General features: G+C 34.5%; 2 protein-coding genes and 1 long non-coding RNA gene across 3 annotated transcripts; 2 read left to right on the top strand and 1 right to left on the bottom strand.

Annotated features, from left to right (window-relative positions):
• Positions 1 to 2,235: 2,235 nt before the first annotated feature.
• LOC140035760 (superoxide dismutase [Cu-Zn]-like) lies at positions 2,236 to 4,017 on the top strand (the record flags this gene model as incomplete). The annotated part of the gene is made up of 4 exons (XM_072077125.1): positions 2,236 to 2,392; positions 2,485 to 2,586; positions 3,596 to 3,691; positions 3,920 to 4,017. Coding segments are annotated over exons 1-4 (372 nt in total), but the record flags the coding sequence as incomplete, so codon positions are not given.
• LOC140035761 (uncharacterized) lies at positions 4,016 to 18,653 on the bottom strand. Its single transcript, XM_072077126.1, has 17 exons — positions 18,197 to 18,653; positions 16,627 to 16,940; positions 15,535 to 16,019; positions 14,986 to 15,064; positions 14,636 to 14,677; positions 14,439 to 14,501; positions 13,128 to 13,177; positions 13,022 to 13,049; positions 9,281 to 9,349; positions 9,056 to 9,166; positions 8,916 to 8,976; positions 7,134 to 7,247; positions 6,871 to 6,992; positions 5,812 to 5,869; positions 5,362 to 5,409; positions 4,682 to 4,722; positions 4,016 to 4,120 (listed from the first exon to the last, which is right to left on the bottom strand). Exons 2-17 carry the CDS (start codon positions 16,927 to 16,929, stop codon positions 4,016 to 4,018), a joined length of 1,779 nt encoding a protein of 592 aa, XP_071933227.1. The 5' UTR covers positions 16,930 to 16,940; positions 18,197 to 18,653.
• Positions 18,654 to 18,865: 212 nt separating this feature from the next.
• LOC140036026 (uncharacterized) lies at positions 18,866 to 19,700 on the top strand. Its single transcript, XR_011839925.1, has 2 exons — positions 18,866 to 19,357; positions 19,492 to 19,700. It is a non-coding gene; the product is annotated as an uncharacterized lncRNA (long non-coding RNA).
• The last annotated feature ends 4,905 nt before the right edge of the window (positions 19,701 to 24,605 follow it).

Here is a 24,605-nt window from a genome sequence, read left to right on the forward strand (position 1 = left end):
TAAAGTCTCCAAAAAATAAATAAAATATTCTACGTTGATATATATAAGTCTAACACCAAATTTATGTGATTTAAATGAGGGTTAATCACATTTTATCCCCTTAAAAAATACCCCATTTCTCACTTTACCCCCTAACCTTTAATTTTGCTCACTTAACCCCCTTTAGGACAAAATTGCCCTTGCATTATTTTGACTTTTCATTTACCTTGTTTTCCTTTTTTTATTTCTTTTTCTCTTTCTTTTTTATTTAATTCTCCCTCTTTCCCACAAAAATCTTCATCTTAATGATTGAAATTAAAAAAGAGGAATTGCAGAGATCTATCTTCTCCTTAAATGATTTAAAAAATATTCAAATCACATTCCTAAAATACAATTTTTTTAGCTTTTCAATTCTTTTAATTTTGGGTTTTCCTTTTTCCTTTCTAGTTTCTCATTTTATTCTCAAGAAAATATTGTAAGATGAAATTATTTTCCTTTCTTTTATTTCTTTTTCTCTTTCTTCTCTCTTTCATCCTTCCCAATAGAAATTCCATTTCAACGAAAATTTTTGTTTTGAGTTTGTAATTGCATATTTTTGGGTGAAAGTTTAAAAGACATCAAAAACTAATTTTGATTTTTTGTATGATGCCACGTGTCACAAATTTCAATTGATAATTATTAATCAGGTCACAATTTCATCTTAAGGTATTTTCTTGGGAACAAAATTAGAAACTAAAAAGGAAAGAGGAAAACCCAAAACTTAAAGAATTGAAATGCTAAAAAAATTGTATTTTAGGAAAGTGATTTGAATATTTTTTTAAATCATTTGAGGAGAAGATAAATCTCTGCAATTCCTCTTTTTTAATTTTAATCATTAAGTGAAGATTTTTATAGGAAAGATGAAGAATTAAATAAAGAAGAAAGAGAAAAAGAAATAAAAGAAAGGAAAACAAGGCAAATGAAAAGTCAAAATAATGCAAGGGTAATTTTGTCCTAAAGGGGGTTAAGTGGGCAAAATTAAAGGTTATGGGGTAAACTGAGAAATGGGGTATTCTTTAAGGGGATAAAATGTGATTAACCCTTTAAATGAAGTCTAACACCAAACTTATGTGATTTAATCATAACGTGGCCACATATATAATAATTGCGATAGTCAAAATTTTAGCGACAAAAAAACTTTAGTTTTAATGGTCAAAATCACCATTTAAGTTAACTTATTAATTTTGAGTTAAAATTGATCCCAACATATCGATGTATGACAACTCATTTGAATTTAAATTTAAAATTCAAATTTTTATTCATGTGTCATACATTCAATTATAATAGTATATATAAAATACACTGTCAGTGTCAGTATATATAAGATTTCTTCTAAAATAATGGATTATATAAATTTTACTCTAAAACAATAGATTAATCCTTTATACACTAATAAAATATATACAACCACTATTTTTTAATACACTAACAATGTATATATCATCACTATTAGATGGATGCATGACAACGCATCTGAATTTAAATTTGAAATTCAAATTTTACTTATATATCATGTATCTAATTTTAATAGTATGTGCACTGTCAGTGTATATAAAATTTATTCTAAAACAATTTACTCACTAGTCTAAACTAAAACGTGGTGAGATATATTAAACTCAAATGCTTTTTCCTGTATTAAAAAATTTATTCCTAAGAAAAAAAACTTCATAGTCATACAGGAGAGCCGTTTAGACTGCAAGATTTTGGATTTCTTTTTAATATAATTGTGATATAATATATATGAGTTAAAAAAGTGATTGAAATATATATCGAGAAAATTTTTCTACGAAATCTCACAATTTCTTTTCTTATTTCAAAAAATTTACAAAAAAGCAAACAAAATTTGCAGTAACACAATTAGTTTTGAATTGGGTAGCTGAGGTGTGATGATGACTAGGTGCTTAGAGTAGAATGGATAAAGATCCCCTTGAATATTTGATCTGAAACAACTCCCACCCCACCAACAACTTCCCTCATTTGCTCTTCACCCATTACTCTATAAAATCTGTCAGACCCTTCTAGAATTGAATAGTCTCTTACCCTGAATCCTGACAAGTGACCCCCTTTACTTGTTGATTGACTATGTTGACGGGACAATATGTATTAGCGAGTTTGCTTGTCTCCTGGTTTGGCTATGTTTTGGTGGATTTAAGGAATTTGTTGGTTTTGGAGCTTGTGTAGAAAAAATAAATGTGTGTCCCTTTGTTTGATTTATTTTATCTGCCAATTCACTATGCTCTGATTTCCTTGTTTGATATATTTCTAACTGTTTTGTTGTGTTGTAGATCACGAAAGACAATGGTGAAGGCTGTTGCAGTTCTTAGTGGCAATGAGTGTGTGAGTGGCACCATCTTTTTGACCCAAGAAGGAGATGGTAAAAAATGCCTCGTGTCGTTACTTTGCAGTGTCATGTAATATATGTTCCGTTAGCAATTTAATTGCAAATGCTCTCTTCATTGATTCCAGGCCCTACAACTGTTACTGGAACAATCACCGGTCTGAAACCAGGGCTCCATGGCTTTCATGTCCATGCCCTTGGAGACACAACGAATGGCTGCATGTCAACTGGTATTGTCCATGATATATTCTACAAAGTTTACATATTTATGAAATACCACTATGTCTACAAGAGAAACCATATATTTCTATTTAGGTTTGTGCATAACTTAAGTATGATGCATTTGAAATATCATTCTATTCTCCAGTTCCTTCCTACTTGTACCTTCTAGTCTTTGTCTTTTCTGGACTTCATTTTAGATAATACTTAACAAGAAAGAAGGCAATGTAGCAATATTGTTTTTCCAAAGTACATTCACATAAGATGTTCGTTACAGCTCCTCCCCTCCCCCCCCCCCCCCCCCCCCCCCCCCCCCCCCCCAAAAAAAAGAAAAAAGAAAAAGATGTTCATTACAAGGTTGACCCGAAAAAGGTGTAGTTTCTGGAATCTGGGCTGTGATGCATTAGATTTTTATCTTTGTGGCTGCCATTAATTATGCAAAACCTTCTAATTCTAGTTTTGCGTGACTACATTCCATAACCCTTTATTTAGGTCCTCATTGTCGCCCATATCCAATATGGCAGCCCTTTGAACTGCTAAGACCTTCCAACCGCTGTCATCTGCGACCTATTATTGTCGATACTACAATCCAAAAACAAGCAACCAGTACAGATCATAGGCCCTCCAGAATAGAACATTTCCTTTGTGTGTGTATGTGTGGGGTAAGAAATGGTGTTGCTTGCACATCCCAAGATCATGTCCTTCTGTGCCTTTAATGTGTTTGTGTGTGAGAAAGGAATTCTTGCTGTACGAAGAGAGGGTGAGGCTGAATCATGCTGAGTGCTCCTTCAAGATGGAGATCAAAAAGAAAATAACAAATTGTAGGAGATCCTTTTTTAGGGATTAATATTTGAGGAAATGAAAATCTTTGAATAGATTATTTGAGGGAATCCTAAGATGCATTGACTGAACATCCACCTATCTTACGATGAAATAAAGTTTATCTTAACTTGTTGGCCCATTTTACCAAGTACTTGTTTTTGCCTTTGGCTTTAGATATCTTTAACTATTCATATGCAGGACCACATTTCAATCCAAAAGGCAAAGAGCATGGTGCTCCTTGCGATGAGAACCGTCATGCTGGTGATCTTGGAAATGTTACTGCTGGTCAAGATGGTATGCAGTTTGTGTTTCCATGGTATTTAGATTTAATATGTGCCATAACCATGTTGCTATTCTTATTTTCTATATTTTTATCAATTTTTTTTGCTTCCCGGTGTTTTCACTCTTTAGTTTCCCAAATAGATGGTTTTTTCTTTGAGAAATTTTAACTGGAAATCTTCTGCTAGAAATTTTGATGAAGGCTAGATTATCCTCTTGCTGATTTGTCGGTCTTTCCTGTAGGTACTGCCAATGTGTTAGTTGTTGACAATCAGGTACTCTCATTTAGTTTCCTGGTTTCTATTTTGCCATCAATATCTCCCTACTTGATACGGACACTTAGCTCTCTTCAACATGACTGATCCAAAATTGCAATCGTTCCTCTGCAATGTCTGGCTCCACTCCATGATTCTTTGCCCTTCTCCAGAAATAAGCGAGCCAAGCCTGCAAGGGTTACAAATCCATCCAAGCTTCTGATGCATCATGTGAATGTGATTCAAAGATTTTACTAATAGAATTGAGAAATTCCACTTTAAGCTCTATTCAAGCCTATTGATAATATTGTTACCCGTGGATCAATTTCAAATGTGCAAAGTACAGAAGTACAAAATTTTTCATTCGTTTGCTACTGAACTCCTTTTACTATAAACAATAGTCTGCTGCAGTTTATTGAAGACAATTTGAGGAGTTTTGAGTTTTACTATAAACAATACTACAAGGTTCTGACTTCATTCTTCTAAAATTAACAGGCAACCAATTTCAGGACCTATTATATGACTACATTGATTTGTCTGCATCCCTGCCATATATAAGTGGAAATACACACGCACAAACAGATATGTAAAGACCTTGACACTTGTTGTCTGTTCGAGAGAGAGAGAAAGAGAGAGTCTCATTAAGTTGTTAGCTTTACGTCTAATCGTCTCACAAAATCTATATGGCTAATACATAACCAACCAAGAAACTCAATACAGAATAAGAAAACAAAGAGCTTTATGAATATACCTCCTTGAAACGTACATCTTCAGACTCCTCTGGGCTTAGTTCTGAAGTATAAGCAACAAGAATAGATTGCATAATTAGGTTCAAAGTTCCTTCCAAAATGAATTCGATATTAATAGAAGTATCTGGATTGATGCATTTCATGTCTACATTAGGTACAAACGGCCGTCATATGTGATCTCCCTCATGCCAAATCTCAGTCATACATAACAAGAACACTGCCGTTTCATTTAGAATCCCTTCGCATCATGTAACAATGTATTTATAAGTATCCACAACGTAGAGTCAAAAGTAAGTCCTACGTAACAGGTATTGATAACAATAACTATGAAACTGCAATAGTTGATTCATTAGTCCATGCATGTTTAGCTAATTGTCCAAGGATATTCTTGTTGATTGACTTATTGCTGCTTAAAACTACTCATTTTACCAGGCTTCGCAATTTAAAGAGTAAAATCAAAAACTTTGTTTCTGGCGTTCAAAACTCCTCTATAGATCACAATAACTGGGACAAAGAGCATAGAATGACATTGTTAAGCAATCTGCAAAAGTCGACATATCAGTTGGCCAAGGCTCATGTTTATGTGTCCCTTGATAGAGAACCGTCATCAGTAAAGTTGGATGAACTAAAGAAGAAGATCAGGCACTAATGGTACTCAATCGGTGTTATTGATGTCACTTACCAAATGCTTCTGCAAAATGCTGGCCTTCAATTGGTAGTCTCAACTCATCTACAGGCATACCAAGAGAAGAGGAAAATTACTGACAAATGGGATTGATAAATGAAATAATAACTGAAACGAAAGTAGATCATTTCATTGAAAAAATACCAGATGGGATACTTATATGATGACTCGTGTGAAAAAAAAAAAAAACTATAGATTGAGGCAAAAGAAATAGTTCCATGAATCGCATTATGTGATGGTATTTCCTATCTCTTTTTAATTTTTTATGTACTATTTCCCATGTCTGGCACTCTTTCTCTATGGTTTCTATGTCTTTCTAACCTAAGCCCTTCAGCTTTGCACATGACCTACCTGCATGAAACTTTTTCTATACATCATATGCTGGGATGCAGGAATCATATACTGACTATTAGATATACTTTGGCTAAACAAAATCTAGATTAATACCTTTTATTAGACTTGGACGTCTCTTTTTGGCCATTGCAACAGCTATTGCCTCTTCTACCTTTGACAGGGAAATGAATTCAAATAACTACACCAAGATGTACAATGAATCCTCAAGCAAACCTCCAAATAAGGAGGCAAGTGATATGAAGTGCACATAAAGTAACAGAAAATGATGCGTAGATATTTGTTCTTTTTAGTCAACTTCAGTCAAGAGAGGTTTAAAAGTATAATGCAATCAAACTTAAGAAGGTGGAACTAATATTTGGACCAGCCACTTGATATGATTGAACACATGTCAAACATTGAATTAAAATCAAACAGGTAATCCATATGGGGATAAGCATAAGGAATGTTATGCCACAAATGACCACATAAAAACAGTTCAATGGTAGACCGGCTTCATGATTAATCACAATAGTTGGTTCTCATTTAAGCCTAACACCAAAAGTGCTTTTTTCACTGTTTAACCTAATAAGGGAACTTTAGTTCCATTATTGTCATGAACATCTGGACAACGTTTACAGCAAAGACATTAGTATTTATGTAAGAAACTACCAGATGTAGATCATTTTTCTGAGTCTGCATTTTTCTACAAATATTTAGTCAATGTCCGACTCATAAAAAGGTTTGAAAGATACTAAGAAATCAAGAATGGACGATTGAAGCAGATATGTTCTATTAGTGTGGCAAGCTCAGTGATACAATGATAATTTAGTGCTACTCAATGTAATTGTGGTTACAAAACATTTTCCACCATATAAAAGTTGATATTTGCTGATTACTCTATGAAAATATGATGTACCAATTCCCATATGTTTTAGATCATGTAAAGTCCTTGTTAGTTGTAGGGTTTCCAAAGCATGAGGACATTTGCATGTCAATTTTCAGTTTATCACATTTTTGTACTAAAACAAACTAATGAAAGAGATTATAACCTACGTATCTTGAAAGCTTTTCAGACAAATTTAAGCTTTCAAGGAACGTGACAGGTACCACAGGCATTAGTTTCAGCAAATGAGAAACCTAGCATACAGCATGGCAAGAAGTATTTGTCAAAACCTTGAGTGATGTCAGTTCTCGCAGACCTTTCTCCACAAAAAGCATGCTTTCCACACTTCCTTCTGATGAAAGTTCATGATTATCCTTTATAACTTTGTCTCTCTCCTCTACATCATTATTTACTGGAGATGATAGAAGAGATATGAGAAGGCAACAAAGGCAAATCTAAGAACATAAAACGATCCAGTTGATAATTATTTAAAGCAAAAAACATGAAACTTGTTTTCTTCTTTCATTCTGTCAAGCAGAGTAAGAGACTTTACCCGAGGCATTTTCATTTTTTGCTCTCTCGCCAGTCGCTAAGACAACTTCATTGGGAAGTGGGGCAAAAGAGGACCAATATTTATGTCTAGCTGGAGCTAGCTCTGCGTGAATACCTATAAAAACAAGTTTGAATCACCAACCTCTCACAGAAGAGAAACAGAAAATTGATTCTGTTTTTGGGTGTTCCTTGACATATAATCCCCTTGCCTAAGGAAAGACCAGAAGTGAATGTGGTTTAGACATTGTTACCTAAACATTAAATACGGTGAAGAAGAGAATAGCATTTGAAAAGTCTTCACTTCTATTCCAAATTGCAGAATCTATATGGTAATCAGCTGTCTAACTCATTGACCAAATGGGGTAACCAAGGAAGTATATGTATTACGCCTCAGGGCAAATAAGACCTAAAGTTGATTTGGCCAATACAAGTAGTGGACTAAGGCCATGTGTTGTAGAAATGTGGTGGGAGAATTACAGACGATCAATGTATGTTGTTGAAGAGAAAGTACTATATTGTGTAGTTTTAAGGGTTCAGAAAGTAGACTATTGAAGAGAAAGTACTATATTGTATAGTTTTAAGGGTTCAGAAAACCACAAGAGAATTAAGATTCTATGTTAACTAGAAGAAATAACTGTTGCTGCAGCATATAAAAAGAATAATAATAGGGCTGCAAGACAACACAGTTTCCTATCATAAGAAATATGCTGCACATGGATAATACATTACAAGAATAATCTCTGAATGAACTGCTTAACCAATCAGTTGTAGGATTAAATAACAAGAAGGTCTATGTGCTCCAGCATCAAATGGATTTGAGAAGACAGTAAATGGCAAGATGGTATCCCAGAGTCCCCAGTTTCTCTTCCTTAGCATAGATGGTACTCAAAAGGGAACTTGTGATAGCAAATCGGTTATACCAATGTTGCCATTGATGTAAACCAATACACAGACTGTATGCTAGTTTTGCAAAGTCAGCTACCAGCTGACATGACATGAGGCCTTGACCACCTCTACAAAGTAATATTGCAAGTGTACATGGTATTTAGACCTTTTCAGACTCACTTAGAAACTAGTTACAAGTATTCTTCTAATCTTGATGAGGAAAAGTTTGCGGTCTGACGATGTTATTCACTCCAATCTTTTTTTGAGGAAAAATGGGCTGGTTTTTTTTAATCTATAATATGGAAAAACTTGCTTACTTGTCTTGGATTCAGCATTATTATAGTGGAAAGATCTTATAAATGAGTGCAAAAGATAACTCAGATGACTGCAATCAATTATATAGTCTAAGAGAGATGCCAAAAGCAACTGGATAAAGAGTGGGCTTTTTAGCTGTAGAAGGCTACGGATTCATGTGAGCTGAATCTGCTCCCTGAGGATTCTTTCACAATTACATAAGAGTTGGAAAATTTCTCTAAACCGTCTGCATTAAACAGTACTTTAATTTTCTTTTCCCCCTTTTCCTCAAATGGTTTCAGGTGGAAAGCTTTTGTATCTGTAATTTCAGGGATTTTATATGTCTAGTTCAATTGTTCAACGCCTTTCTTTCCGTCACAAAGCTGATTTTAGTTTACACAGAGGAAACACAAGTATTTATATTGATATGAAATAGATTTAATGGATAACTTAATATGAGTAAGCACATAGAACTTGTAATGAGGGATGGAAAGAATTCTCTGTTCAGTTTCCATTTAATCAAGCCATCCATGACATTAATTGAACGGAAGACAATGATGAATCAGCTTCTTATGATTTTAAACTATTTGCTAAATGAACTTACCATATTGGACACATAAACTCCAATACCGAGCGAGCCAACACCTCTTTAGAACAACCTCTTCCTAAGGTGTAAGACAGTAAATCATATGACACATAAACAAATCAATAAACATCCAATGAACAATGGCACAAACAATATACCATCTCTTCCTGAGTCAGTATCATTCTGTGTGTCATTGTTCTGAGTAACTTAACTTCTCTTTCAGCCTCATGTAGCTGCTCCAGAGCAGAATTTGCTTCATCTCTAGCAGTCTATTTCAAAGTTACAAAATTAAAAACATGCTACCATGCATCTTATATTACTTGAGAACATAAAAGACTCAGAAAATGTCATTAGCAAAATGTACAAGATAGAAGTTTTCATACCTCAGCTTCTGTACGCAATGCTTCAATCTCACCTTGTCCAGCATATTGTGCTGCAACTTTCAGAGCAGCCTGCAGGTAAAATGCATAATTTGCAGATATTCAAGGTTGAACTTAAGTATCTAAAATAAGTACTTATGCATCTACATTACATGCGCAACAAGTTTAACAAAAGAACATTCACCATGGCGAAATCTCCCTAAAGAAAATTAAATATTAAAAAAAAAGATCTACTTCAAATGAAAACTACTGATTAGGGCCCAAATATAGTTATAAAGATCTTTTGCCGTGTTTGGTGCATGGAAAGCTGTGCCTACTGTCCATGACAATTATTTTCTGTGTTTGCTTCTTGAGAGCTAACACTTATTCTGTAGAAAGCACGATGTTCGATCACTCTGTTGCAAGTATAACTGTGACATGTACAAACAATTCATCCAGGAAGAGCACGGTGATGTTCCTTCACCTCAGTTGATCAGCATTTCTGTGTCACTAATCCTGTTATACAGCTTCTCTACTTATATGATTCTAAAATTTCACACTAATACATCATCTGTAGTTTTCAGACCTAATATATGCCTATCAGTATCAGCTTCAACCAATTAAATAGTCAACTCCTTGGAGGAAAAGATGCTCACTTCTCCAACTATTTCAGTAATCTGATTAGGTGCCAAACAAGTAAAATTAAGTGATTTCTTGAAACAATCTAGTCATATCATGCAAGAAGATTAAATGCTTTACAAATTCAAAACCAAATACAGGTTAAAATAGGAAAAGAAAAAAATAAAGTCATCAAATTAAGCTTTGAAATCATTAGAGCTAGAGAGAATTCTGTCATCATCTAGTTATGAAAAGCCATTAAGAAGAGATAACTAATATTCATTTCATGTCAGTTATACTCGTAGGCTAATGTCCTCACCGTGGAAATGAAGAACCTAGAAAACATTGCAGTGCAATGTCTTTCTTTGCATTATTCGTCAAATAAATCAAAGACCCTCGAAAACATTTCAATACAATACCTTTTCATGTAGCCAAAAGGACCACAAATAAATGGATAAGAATAATACTGCATTCAACTTACATTAGTATAAGGAAAAATAATACCTTTTCCTTACATTAGTATAAGGAAAAATAATACCACAGCTTACATTAGTATAAGAATAATACCTTTTCCTTACAAATGATTATCACCTAAAGTGAATCCAACATCAATTCGTAAGGATACAAATGAGTACTTTTTGAGGCTTAGTTGTTTCAGTCTAGATCATGAAGGTGTCAAGTAGTTAACATTGGATTCAGACTTTGTTCAGAAGACATCAGATTTAAGTGCAGAACTATAGAAGAGGAATCCTGACACAGAGAGATTTCCAATAATGATGCCACAGAGTGGAAGAACGAAACAGGCCCTGGTCAAAAAACAATTTGATAACTAGATGAACAGTAATGACTAGAGATAACTTTGGCTTATTTCTTATGGTCAAGAGTACAGATCATTTAAAAAATATGGATGTTAATAATAAACTCCAGGACCAATTGAATAGGTAATAAAACTGCATAATACTACTGCCTGCAGATCAGAAACCCTGTAGGTTGAGAGAAGGGATACAACCTTCGCAAATTGGAAGGTGATGCAAACTAGCATTGTTATCACTTAACAAACAGCTTCTATCTTTGAAGAAAGCCATGATCAACTTGAAGAAACAAGAAAAAACCGCCAGTATGGATCCACTTACGTAATTAGTACACTCCTATTATGTTATAGCTCTAGAGAACCTGCTAGGCCCTAAAATCTAATACTCTCATCTTTGCGTCGTCATGATAATATTACCTTACACGGATTTGTCATATTGGGCAACAATAACATAGGAGCACCTCAATAGAAACATAAGACCATAAGTTCGTACGTACATTTCATACAGAAAGCTTTAATAAAGTGACTAACCAAGATCAAAACATATGCTTATCTTGAAACTTTACAGCTAAGTTCCAACAATCTTTCTTCGCTTTGAGCACAATAGAAAACCTAGTGCAAAGCTTTTCTTTTTGCTTTTGATTCGATATTCTCCCTATAATATATGGAAATTGCAAATTCAATTGCATTGGCGTTTCTATTTCAATCAAATAGTCCCACGATATCTTCCATTGTGCTTTAACTTGTGGATTTCTCTTAGCCTTTCATCCAACACGCCAATGTCTTCAAAATGGACTTTCATACTTGTACCCATTTGCATGTGGAGCCAAACGCAAGTAAGACTCTCTTAACCAGTAAATCAAGAACTTTTTATTGTTATAAGAGTTAAAGAGGATAAACCAAGATTAGGTCTGAGACAATATCATTGGACAACATAACTCAAACTTCTATAATTATCAAAGCAAAATAATAGAACTCTCCAGTAAAATATCTGAATCTGTCAGAGAACTAGCAAAGGCTTTGTTTGCTATCAAGAATAGTGCTGATGGAATATTCAGGTGCAGTCAGTTTACCATGAAACCTACAAAAGATTTCAATACAGAAGCCAATTGTAATTTTTCCCATGAACTAAAACTTCAGCAAATCCGCCTTATGAGACTGTAGAATGTCTGCAACCATTTACTAGCACTACTTATAACTATCAAAAGAAAACCTTTTCAAAGCCACATTGACCTGGCAAGCTAGTGCTTCTAAATTAGACAGAAGATCTTTCATCTTAAACTAGCATTTAAAGCGCTGACAACCATGTAAACGGCTTCTACTAAACAGTCACCCAAAAATAGTTATCCAATGTTCTAAATGTTTTCATAAAAGTAGTACTGTAATTTATTTTTGGATGTATGGTATCTGACATAAGATGGTTGTTGGAGAATGTGCCTGAAGTTTTCTTAAACAATGTTTTCAAAAATTATTCCATCTTAATATAGCCATAGGCTTAGAAGGGGGAAATGCATACACTTACTATTGATTATTCTATCAAATATTCTCAAGTAAATGAATATTTCCTCAGTCTACATACTAGCAAGAGCTATCAGAAACGTATCTTGCTAGAATCCTATGATCTAAGACAACTAGAAGACCAACTCAAATTATTAAGAAAACTGGATTCAGTTAAAAATGCTGGACCTTCAACAACATAAAAATTTGTGTTCTGGAGTAACTTCTTTTGTTCGTTGCATCAAACTGCCAATTTCATTAATTTCACAATAAATAAGCTCAACATCAACATCCCAAGGTTCATTTGAAGCAAGTAAAAAGTGAAGCATCTACAAGGATCAACAAAAGTATCCTGCTGCAAATAAGATGATACCAGGCACAGTAACTCTTTCCTCAGGGAGGGTTCATCTTCAGATCACACTATGCCTTCTAGCAGGTCAAGGGTTTGAGATGAATGAGAGCTTCTTATCATGAAAGCTAAAAGATTGAGCGCTTAAAGAAATGAATGAAACTCAGTTTTATTCTCTACACAATCAAATCACATGTCATTCCAAGTCCACTATCCACTTTAGATAAAGATAATGTCCAGGATGGAAAGGAGAAATATTGCATAATCGAAGCAACATCCTTTGTACACTGTAAAAAACATCTGCAACTTGGTACAAGTAAATAATTAGGCCTAATGAGAGCTGAAGATGCAGCCACAAAGACTCACATGAAAACAGAATGTAAGCAATGTGCATTTGATAAAACTATAACAATGCACCTTAGACAACAGATATAAACCAAAAATGGCAGTTACTTTCCTCGAATCATAACAGCTTTCTCATTGTACATACCTCCCTTTGTTGTAGAGCTGCTTCTTTCCTGTGATGCAAAATCAAAGAAATTTCATTATTGAGAAGGCAATTGTGAAGATAGATATGTTAGAGTTTAAAATCTTGCCTGCTCAAGAGACGAGCTTCTAATGATGTCCCTTCTCCGAGATTTGCAATCTAACAACACAAACTTCTTGCCATGAACAACTTAGCATTTCAAACATAGTAGCCAAACAACATCATTCTAGAAAGTTGCTAATCATTGGTGCCAGTAAGAACATATGTAGGACGAAAGATAAATGACATCATCATAGATGATTGTTAAGAAGAACCATTTTGTTTAGACAGCACTGGGCACTATCACAAGAGCAAAGTCTCAGAGGTTCCCACTAGCAAAACTTATAACTAACAATTCTATTTGAAATACGGCCTCACAAGAAGGGCATACTTAGGAACAGGCAGGTAAAAATCATGTTTGCAGTTTTGGTATAGCATCAAGTGGGATGAAAATCAGTGAGGGAAACACATCCATGTGAGGCTGAAGGTGGTATAGCTTAGGAAGATGAATAGTAAATAGACACCATCGTGACAGTTTCACTTAACTTTCAATTACTAGGAACAGATTAATTGAATCTATCAGAGTGAAGTCAGAAAAAGCATCAGATTTAGGAGAAGCATTGGAGCCTGAAAGGTAAGAGCAGCCGCTGAAACTAAATGCTATAGAACATTCTTCTAAAAGTAGTTGCTATAGTACATAGAGTCAATTTGGGGAAAGCATTCCTACGCAAAAGAGGGGCATCTTATCCTCTGGAAAGACCCATAGAATATCCTTACAAATTATTTGCGACTGCAGATTGCACTATAGTAATATTGCTAGGTAAGTAATTGATGCACATGATTTGGGAGTCAAGAAATGTAGGCAATCTACATTTCATTGTGTGGTTTTTTCTGAAACAGCCAGATTTATCTGCCTTATTTCGAATCCAATAAAAATCCATCACTTGGACAGAGCTTTCTGGAGGCATTGCAAGACACATGCCAGAGAGGGAGAATTTGGCTCCACTGGCACAGCGTGGAAGGGAAGAAAAACTATTTTTACAATGGATAGAAACTCCTAAATCTATTCAGTAATTTCTGTTCAAAAAGTATGCATGAAAGGTAGAGAAAGGGCCCAACTGATGACAAAGCTATATGCAACTTTTCAAATCCTATTAAAACTTATTGTAAGATGTTAACTCTCCTTTTATACAAATTCTTCACATAGCTTTATAACCTGTTTGCCGTTTTTCACACTTTGTCAATAAAAAAGGAATTTTACAAAATCAAGCAGGATAAGCACTCAAAACAATCAACTTTGACTCAACTGGAAAAACTACCAGTATTATAAAATGCAGATGGCATTGCAACAATATGTTGGATGATCCCTTTGCAGGATTACCTGTTTCTCAAGCTGCTTAACTCTAGCTTCTGCTTCATCACATCTTTCCTCTGCAAGTCGAACCTGAAAAAGAAAATATTAAGATGGAAGTAGGATAAAATATTGTACATCCAGTGGCAAAACATCCTCCTAACCAGGCATTTGAAATAACCAATATAAGAGAACAAGGGGTGAAGCACGAAATCAACCAGACTCACCTTTTCACTTAAACTTTCATTTTCTTCTTGGAGCATGTCAATCTGCAATTTGAATTGAACCTCATTAGTATCTTCAAAATCTATGAACTAATGCTGTAAACATCAATTAAAATACATGCATTACTACACCTACATATTTTCTTTTGAAAGTTACTACTCTACCAATGATCATTAGTTATAACTTTCCTAAGCAGTTTCTAGAAGTCCATTATGGAGATCAAGACCATGTGATTATGATGTCATAAATGTGCATCACAAGAATTGTAGGATCAAGAATGATTCATCTCTATACAGGAGAAAAACACGTTATTTGTCAAAGGCAGATTTAATTTATGGATAGATCAACAGACCTGATCTTGTAGGTCAGAAGAGGAGGACAATTGTTGGCCAGCTTCTTTGTATTTGAAAGTTCCAAAATCCATAGATAACCTGGTTGTGCAGCGAAATTCAGAGAATGAGAGCTACAGTTTGCATAAGCATTAGTAAAATAGAAAGAGTTTAGTCTTACTTAAACCATGATATGTAACAATTGCTAGAAATTACAAGACATACTATAAGGGCTTGAAGCAATTCATGGACATCATTCAGTAAGAACCACAGCTGTAGGACATATGCTTATTTGAAGAATTTATGATCAACTGAACCAAGAAGAATGAAAACCAAGTAGACACTTAAGCTAAACTTTTCTAATTCTTAAGCAAAGTCAAAAGGGATAAACCAATTGGTAGTTACTTTTTTTTTCCACTTATTAGCAAAGACATGTTTTTGAGTCGAAAAAAGTTCTAAAAGTAGATAAGACTTGGGGAGAAATAAGAATTCTGCTATTGCCTATTGAAGACATTAAAAACAATGTAGATGTAACTCCCAATGTACAACACTTAAAGCTGTAGAAGGAATACCTTTTATCCTTATGACTCTCTGGTTGAACCTCAGCTGGAACAGCTGATACATTGGACCTAAGTGATAGTGGTACAGCGGGGGGTACCATGGGAACTGTCTTGACACCAAGATTTGGACGGCTATGTGAACGAGCGGAGAGAGGTTGTTCAACACCATTGGATAGAGATGTTCGACTGACTGCTGAATTATTACTCGCAGATGGAGGTTGCGCTTCATCAACCGAGCTTGCTGATTGAGATGCACGACCAGATACAACAGAATAATTAGAGGGGATTTGTTCCAAGGAATTGGACTGAGTTGATCGGCCAGCTACAAGAGAATGACTGGAGGGAATCTGTTCCAAGGAATTGGAATGAGATGATCGGATGTTTCCCGTTGAACGAACTGATGAAGGTTGCTTTTCCACTGAGTTAACAGCTGGAGATGCTCGCAAACCTGATGTGGATCGCAGAGATGAAGACTGTTCCATGGGGTTGCGAATTGACTAAGAACAGTTGACAGAAAAGTTTTAGGCCTAAAATCATGGGAAAATTTGTGATCCTAAAAATGGCCATTACAGAAAGATGATTAAACAAGTGAGAAGTACATGTTAATGAATAATCAAGTACTGCTGTTTAAACTGAAAAAGGCACACCAATATTGACAATAAATATGCACCCTCCACATATGCTTTCAAAATATTTATGTGGTATACATGCTAAAACAAGTTTGAGCAATAGGAGATTAAGAGAAGAAATGGACAACTGCTGTAAAAGGGTTTCAGATGACAACAATACTTACATGTTTCCTACAAAACTAACATATCTACAAGTTTAAAGTATTAAAAGCAGCGTAACATAAAAGAAAATTTCTGCTATCAAATGTTGAGGTAATTTCTAAGAGGAATGCTTTAGCAAAACAAGAAAAAATATCTTCTAGCCATAACTGAATCTGATAGTTCCAAATACTTAGCTGACACTTAGCTGCAATTTGTCGTGAATTTTAAGTCTTCAGATACATTTGTTGCTATTGCTTCATGCAGATAAAGTGTAAATGTGTAGACAGTATGACATTTTCTCCTGATTAAACCAAAAACAAAATCAGAACATTACCATTGGAGAGCGAGCTCTTGTTGGCCTTGAACTTGCAAGCCCAATACCTGCTGAGAGACTTGAAGGATTGTACTCATACAGAAGATCATCCTCATCATCTTCATCATCAGCCATCTGGTGTGCCATGACCTGAGCAAGCCTCTGAGCTGCAGCTTTTGTATGTTGTGGTTTCTTGAAGTTGCCAGTTGAACCCGAACGCATGTGACGGTTCAATGCTGAATTCATTGGAGAGGAAGGTGTATTTGAAGTAGGCGTGGTTGATCCACTTGCCTGCCTCACATGCACGGGCCTCATTCGATCCATTGTGGCAATAACTTCATTAAAAGCAAATTTTGGATCAATAGTTTAAGATAGACAAGAATCATGCCTCGCTTTTTCATGATTACCAAATGAACGCATCAAATTATTGAGGTTCTGCATAACTAATTTATGATAAACTAAATTGTTGTGAATGAGTCCTCCAAATGACAAGCTAACCTAGAGTTGCTTTCTTCATTTTAATAAACCAAGGAATTCTCTCAAATTTCCTGATGCTGTTGAAGCAGAGCTACTGAAGCCCATTGCTCAAATGCATGCGTCTAAATCATGCGATTAAGTCATTGTAGATAATATCCTCATAAGATTGGTCTATTCAGGCTTTAAGAAACTTCCAATAGAATAAGAAAGATAAGCAAATACCGACAGGATCAAACATGTGAACTTCAAACTTCTGATAAATTAGTTCATTTGCTCAAACAGCTCAAGAAAACAGTTGACTAGAATGTACAACTTCCCTCCTAGCATTACAAATTGAAGGATATATATTTGAATGCAGAAGAGCATTAACAGCAAAAGGAGATAAAACTACAACATATCCTCCAATTCCTGCCCATTTCCCTACTCCTATGCTGAAGGTGTGAGTTCTCCTTGTCCATCAGGAATACAGAACATTGAGAAATCTGTTTTGTTCAGGGTGGCTGAAAACTTCGTAAGTTATGCTAGTGTGTAGTGGCTCAAGCTGCACACACTAGCGGGCTCATTGAGCTCATTAAACGTAGAAAGATTGCAGTTCTAAGTCAAGCTATCGCACAGTGGCTCAGGCTGCACAGGCTAGTGGGCACATTGAGCACGAAAAGAGAGAGAAAAAAAAAAAGGAGGTTCTAAGTTTACTTTGTACTCCAATGGGAATCTCCAGACATTGCTTAAAACTGTTTGTGTCCTATTACATTTCTTTCCAATGTACAGGTCTAGCCTATCAACACTGTCCTTCACACGAAATGATGCTACAACAACCTTTTAACCTCCATGAATCAACAGAAACATTCTCTAAACAGACTTTTGACACACGCATACATAAGTACCGAGAATTCTTTGGCGAGGAATGTTATCAGGTTGGTGGATTCTTCATTTAACATTCTCTATAAGCAATGAAAAGCATCACTACATACGAAACATTTCCCACTTGAGATTAAAAAACGACAATGTACTGCAAAAAGAAAATTGATTTTCACATTTCTGAAAATGAAAATTCAAGAAAAGAGATGCAACATAAGGCATGCATGATGACAAACTATGAAGTGGGATTTCGTACCTCTAATAATGAGAGTTATCAGCTTTATTTGGGAAAATTGGAGTTCTGACTTCTGATTTGAATGTGGGAAAGTGATTGATAAAGGAAGTATGACATTTTTGAGGAGGGAGCGGGAATCAAGGGGGCCGGACAAGTTATAACGTTTTTGGGAAAAAAAACTTTAAAAAAAATATAAGGATTATATTAAGGGGTAGGATAGGAACGTGGAAAATTGAAAGGGGAATCAGGTCGAAAACTGGCTAACTTTTAGGAACTAAAATAGGCATGTAAAAAGAATGCATCAATGTAAGGTTAAGAATTATCTAATTAGCAAATTTTTAGGAGCTAAAATCTAACTATACGTTGATATTATAAAATGCTAACTTCTCGGTTCTAAGTTGCATGTCTCTTTCAGCTTTCAGCAAATCTTAAAATCATATTGGGCTTCTTTAGCGAGTACGAGTGCTCACTCATTATACATAATTTATTACATGATTGTACACACTCTTTTCCAAACTAACTATTGTGGAAAAAATAAACACTCTTGACGATTACCTAGCAATAGGGCTGTCAACGGTCCGGGTCTGGACCCGGACCCGGACGAATTTGCCGGGTACGGGTAGGTATATTGTTCCGGGACCCGGACCCGGACCCGGACCCGTTACCTCTTAATAATTTACGGGTCGGATATGGAATATACCATTCCGACCCGTATCCGACCCGGACCCGTTTTTAATTAATTAATAATTAAAAATATATACCTATATATTACTACTTTCGTTCCCAAATTTATCCAACCCTAACCTACCCACCGCCGCACATCTCTTTTTCCCCTCACTCTCTTTTCTCTTTTGCTCTGCCGTGACCAGTCCCGCCTCACATCCTGCCTCCGCCAGCTCTTCCAGTCTCATTCTTCCCTCTTTTCTACCGGCCTCACATCCTCCCCTCTTTTCTGACCAGTGACCAGTCCCGCCTCACATCCTCCGCCTCCGCCAGTGACCAGTCCGCCGTGAAACTGGCGAGCTCTCTTCATCTCTGATGCCTGACGGAGTGACAGTTGCAGCTCCAAAGAAGCCCAACTCTTCCAGCTGTTGAGGGAAAATTTCACGGTTGGCAAGCTGAAAAAATTGGAGCTTTTGCTATCTGTCTTGCCTTCATCTTCCCAGGCATAATTGCTTTAAGGTATTGCCGAACCCACCTTATGCGGATAGTAAGGGGAAAAAAACAAAAGATTAACTTAAATTGCCCTTGTTTTCTTGGTTTGTGATTTCGCTGTTAAATTGAACCATTTGTTTTTTTTTTTTCCTTTGGCAAAGATATCCACGGCATTTCAACAAGAAGGGACAGAATAATAGCAACAGCAATAGTCATTCTAGCTATTGTGACAAGCACCATAGCTATTTCTACGAATATATACAAGTTAGTTGGAAACAAGTCATAGGTCTTTGTCTTTTTCAGCTTTGTTGTGGTTGAGTTGTATGTTTTCCTGTATAATATCAAATGTGGGTTGTATTGTTTCTGACAAGCACCATAGCTCTTTCATTTGGAATTTTCGGCAAGAAAAGTTCGATTCTGCTTCTTCGGCAAATTAAATAACTTCCCTGATTTCGCAAAGGCTTGCGTAGTCCGCAAAATGTGATAAAAATCAGACTGCATTTTCAGGCGCTGAAGTTGTATCAAAAACAGGTTTTCTCGGGCCTTTTTCCGGGTAGGCCCGACCCGGATCCGAGACCCGTCGGGTGCGGGTCTGGTAGATATATTAAGAGACCCGTGGGGTATTTGGGTCGGGTCTGGAAGTAATGCAGTATAACGGGTCCGGGTCCGGATTTATTAATTCCGGCCCGGACCCGACCCGTTGACAGGCCTACCTAGCAAGCACTTGGGCGCCAGTCCACTAAGCCCATGGTTTAAAGACTCGGCCGAAACCGAGACAGCTAGGCCGAGTTGTCATCGGAACAGGATTTTTCGATCCAATATCGAGATGAGATAATTCTGAAATAATGAATCACCAAAAACTCGGGCGAGACGTCTGCGAATTGGATAGAAACGGCCGAACCGCCCCGAGTCATCTCGAGTCAACTCGAATTTTTATTATTTTTGCTAATTTTTTAATTATTTTTAATTATCATTTTTTTTATAATTTTTAGAATATTAAATATTTCAAAAATTTGCATCTTGCCAATACCGTAACCAATATATCGAAACTGATGTAGAACAGTCCGGACCACAACCGCAACCGCGACCGCGACTTTGAACCATGGCTAAACCCAATAATATTCACTCTAATTTGAAAAAAATAAAAGAACAACAATATTTACTTTATCTACATAATAATCTCCTGACTTACAAAACACTTATGACCTTTGGATACTTTGTATAAACAATGCAAATTTTTGTAAGACACAAAATGCAAGAAAGTGAGTGATAATATTGAGAAATTGACTAACTTTCTTGTTAATAAATGCATGCAAAAGCAAACAAAAAAAAAACTTGCTTTCACATACTTTTCCTTATAAATATAACACTACCTAGAAAGAATCAAGCTACACTCTAATCATTTTTTAATATGTGACAACCCATTGTAATATAAATGAATGAATGAATGAATGTGACAACCCATTGTAATATAAATAAAGGTGTCAAAATGAATGAATGTGGATTATAATTGGGCAGTAGGCATAATTGAATCAGTCCACTTATACATATTTAATAATAGTTTTTCTAACGAGTCTCTATTGGATACTGGTTAATACATTTAAATTACACACAACTTACTTTATAAATGCATACACTAATAATAACTTCTGTTTCTTATATTTATACACTTTTTTCTAATTACAATGACTAAATTTGCTTGTACTAATACTATACGATAAGAGATTAGAAGATACAACTATTTAATAAAATTTTGAATGGGCAAAAGTAACGCTTTATTTTGTACTTGGATGGAATCTTGGTAACCCTCTCCAACACGTCAAAGACACTATTTTACCCCCCTCCCACTTAATCCCCTCCCTATCTCCAAATCTCGTATCGAACACTGATCTGTCAAGCGAAACATGAAGGTCCTCGACAGCAGTCGCTATTGGCTTGTCATAGACACATATTACTATAAATAAAAGTTTTCGGTTTACTTTTTGTTCATGAAGCCATTAATATGAAAAATATCATGAAAGTTTAATGTAATCATGTTTTACAATGCAAGCATCAAATCTACTTACAATTTTACGTTCACCCAGGGTTCGTTTTACTTGTAGAACAAAGTTTGAGTCGCAACAAAATATATAATAACATCTTTGAATAGCAAGTTTTTCAAGAAAAGTTTTTAAAATATTAATATATTTTTCAATTATCTTTTTATTCCTCATACATCACACTATTATAATGAATTTTTCTACAAAAAAAAAATCCTAAAACTCCAATGCAAATAGACTCAACCATGTAAAGGATTTCCACTCTTTTAGTTAAACTCTTACTTTTTAGGTATAATTTCAGAATCCTCCATTGAGGGCTTTGACAATTTCACTGTACTCCTCTGAGATTTTAAAATTTTCACTTATCTCACGTCAATCTTTTGGGACCCTCTGCTTACATCACTAATGGCTAAATAACTATATTACCCTTATAATTTAGGATAATTACACATATATGTGAAGAAAAAGAGTTAAACATTTGCTAAGTATATATAACCATAATTTGGATTGTAAAAGTTAAATAATTTGCCATCTAAAAATAGAGACAATATTAGGTGCATTTTTTTAAATGTTTATATTCTTGACAAACAAAAGAAATCAAACGTAATGCAATTGATAAATTAAAGCACTTAGACATGAGAAACAATTAAACCATTTACAAAACTAAATTAACCATAATTTGAAATGTAAAATGGAAAATCTAATTTTGGCATCTAAAAAGATATCCAATATTAGGCATCCTTTTTCGAAATAATTATGTCCTTGACAAATTAAAGGAACAAAATATAAAGAGATTTCGGTTAGGCTAATTTTTCTTATAATTGTGGTGGTAACAAGAATCTTAAGGAATGGAAAAAATTGTTTTGTTGAATTTTTAAAGTTGTTTTAAGGTATGGAGAAAAAGGCATGGAATAAATTAACAAGTTAGATTAAATATTTAATCTAACCAGTATAATAGTTGAGGGGCACTGTTGGCATAAATAAATCTTCTCACACCTGAAATTATTTTTTTATTGTTGCTTTTTTTTTGAATTGGACTAAATTGTTAGAAGAAAATTGGTTTTAGGGTTCGTTTGGGAGTGGATGATTTGAAGAGAAAAGAAAAGGAAAGAAGAAAAAGTGAACATTTCCTTCGTTTGTTAGTTTTTATTAGGAAAGAAAACAAGAGAAAGAGAAGGATTTAAGAGAATAAATAGTAAGTAAAAGTTTTCCTCTCAAATTGGAGAGAAATGGAGAGAAAGTTGGAGGAAACTTATGAAAGTTTTTTAAAATACCTATTTTATCCTTAAAAGTGCCTTGAACAAATATTTAATGACTTTTATATCCAAAATCATTCCACTACTTCTCAAAACTCTCAAACAACATAACAATCCATTCTCTTCTCTCATAACTTAAGTTTTCCCTTCTTTTCTTTTCTATCTTAAACTCCCAAACTTAGCCTTAAGGAAGGTTAGTGATATTTTTAGAATTTCGAAGAAGGGCAATATAATTGTCAGAAACCTCAAGAGATGTTTTTGAAAGTATTCCTTTTCTTTATTCAAAAAATAAGAGCAATCTACAGATTTTGAATAAAAGATTAGCTTTTTCATATGGGAAAATCATTCAAAACGTCCTCACATTTTACAAAATAACTTTTTTCGTCATTCACTTTTAAAAGTGTAATTTTACGTCCCTTACAAATTCACATTGATCAACTTTGGTCCTAACCTAAGTCTTTGACTCGTTTTTTGTCGAAATCCATCACGTGTCATGCACATGATCATTTTTTATGGGTAAAATTGTCAAATCAAATTTCACATAATTCAATTTTTTTGTTGCTCACATTTTACAAAAATGAATTTTTTCGTCCATTACATTTCAAAAAATGAATTTTTCGTCTCTCACATTTCACAAAATAAATTTTTTCACCCTTCAAAAATGTAAGGAATGTAGTGGATTTTAGCCAAATACTAATCAAAAACCTAAATAGGGACCAAATTTGACTAATGTAAATTTGTAAAAGAAAAAAATTATAGGGAAAATCGTCCAAAACGTCCATCACATTTTGTAAAATGACTTTTTTCGTCCCTCACTTTTAAAAGTGTAATTTTATGTCCCTTACATATTCACATCGGTCAAATTTAGTCCCTAACTAGGTTTCCGATTATTTTTTGGTCGGAATCCATCACGTGCAAGGCACGTGATCATTTTTTAAGGGTAAATTTGTCAAATTATATTTTACGTAATTTAATCTATAGTCCTCCACATTTTATAAAACAAATTTTTTCGTCCCTCACATTTCATAAAATGATTTTTTCATCCCTCACATTACACAAAATGAATTTCTTCATTCCTCACATTTTAAAAAATGAATATTTTCATCCCTTACTAATTATGTGTGTAAGCGAAACCCTAAAAAAAAAAATATGTGTGTGAATACATTTTTATTTAAACATATGTATATATCTATTTGATTTTGCTTAATAATACGAATAGCATAAATATATGTATGTGTCTATTTGATTTCACTTAATAATATGAATACCATATATTATACGTGATCATTTGATTTTATCTGGTATTAGCTAGTAAAAAATCTTGCATTCATTGTCAAGTTGGCCAATAAAGCTATTTTCGGTCAAAATACAATAAGAATATGCAAATTAAGAGTCTATTGGTAAATATTAGTCATAATCATACAAAAAAAGAAGATAGCCCACAAGTTGGGCCCAATTACACACATGTGTTTATGCTATTATTATTAAGCAAAATCAAATAGACATATACATGTGTTTAAAAAAAAATTATTCACACACATAATTAGTGAGAAATGAAAAATTCATTTTTTGAAATGTGAGGGATAGATAAATTCATTTTGTGAAATGTGAGGGATGAAAAAAATTATTTTATAAAATGTGAGGGACGAAAAAATTTATTTTATAAAATGTGGAGGACTATAGATCAAATTATGTAAAATATAATTTGACAAATTCACCCTTAAAAAATGATCACGTGCCTTGCACATGATGGATTCCGGCCAAAAAATGATCGGAAACCTAGTTAGGGACTAAATTTGACCGATGTGAATATGTAAGGGACATAAAATTACACTTTTAAAAGTGAGGGACGAAAAAAGTTATTTTACAAAATGTGAGGGACGTTTTGGATGATTTTCCCAAAATTATACCTTTAAAAGTGAAAACTAAGACAAAGGGAGAGAAAATACTCTTTTTCATATTTTTGGACTACACAATATA

This window comes from Coffea arabica, chromosome 2c (assembly GCF_036785885.1).
Source record: "Coffea arabica cultivar ET-39 chromosome 2c, Coffea Arabica ET-39 HiFi, whole genome shotgun sequence".
Taxonomy (NCBI): domain Eukaryota; kingdom Viridiplantae; phylum Streptophyta; class Magnoliopsida; order Gentianales; family Rubiaceae; genus Coffea; species Coffea arabica.

Excerpts from the sequence above, each read along its gene's own strand:
- LOC140035761 (XM_072077126.1), bottom strand. The coding sequence starts at position 16,929 with ATGGATCGAATGAGGCCCGTGCATGTGAGGCAGGCAAGTGGATCAACC. Across the intron at positions 13,178-14,438 it reads TTAAGCAGCTTGAGAAACAG|ATTGCAAATCTCGGAGAAGG; the intron begins GTAATCCTGCAA and ends TTGTGTTGTTAG. Across the intron at positions 4,723-5,361 it reads GCATTTTGCAGAAGCATTTG|AACTAAGCCCAGAGGAGTCT; the intron begins GTAAGTGACATC and ends CTTATACTTCAG.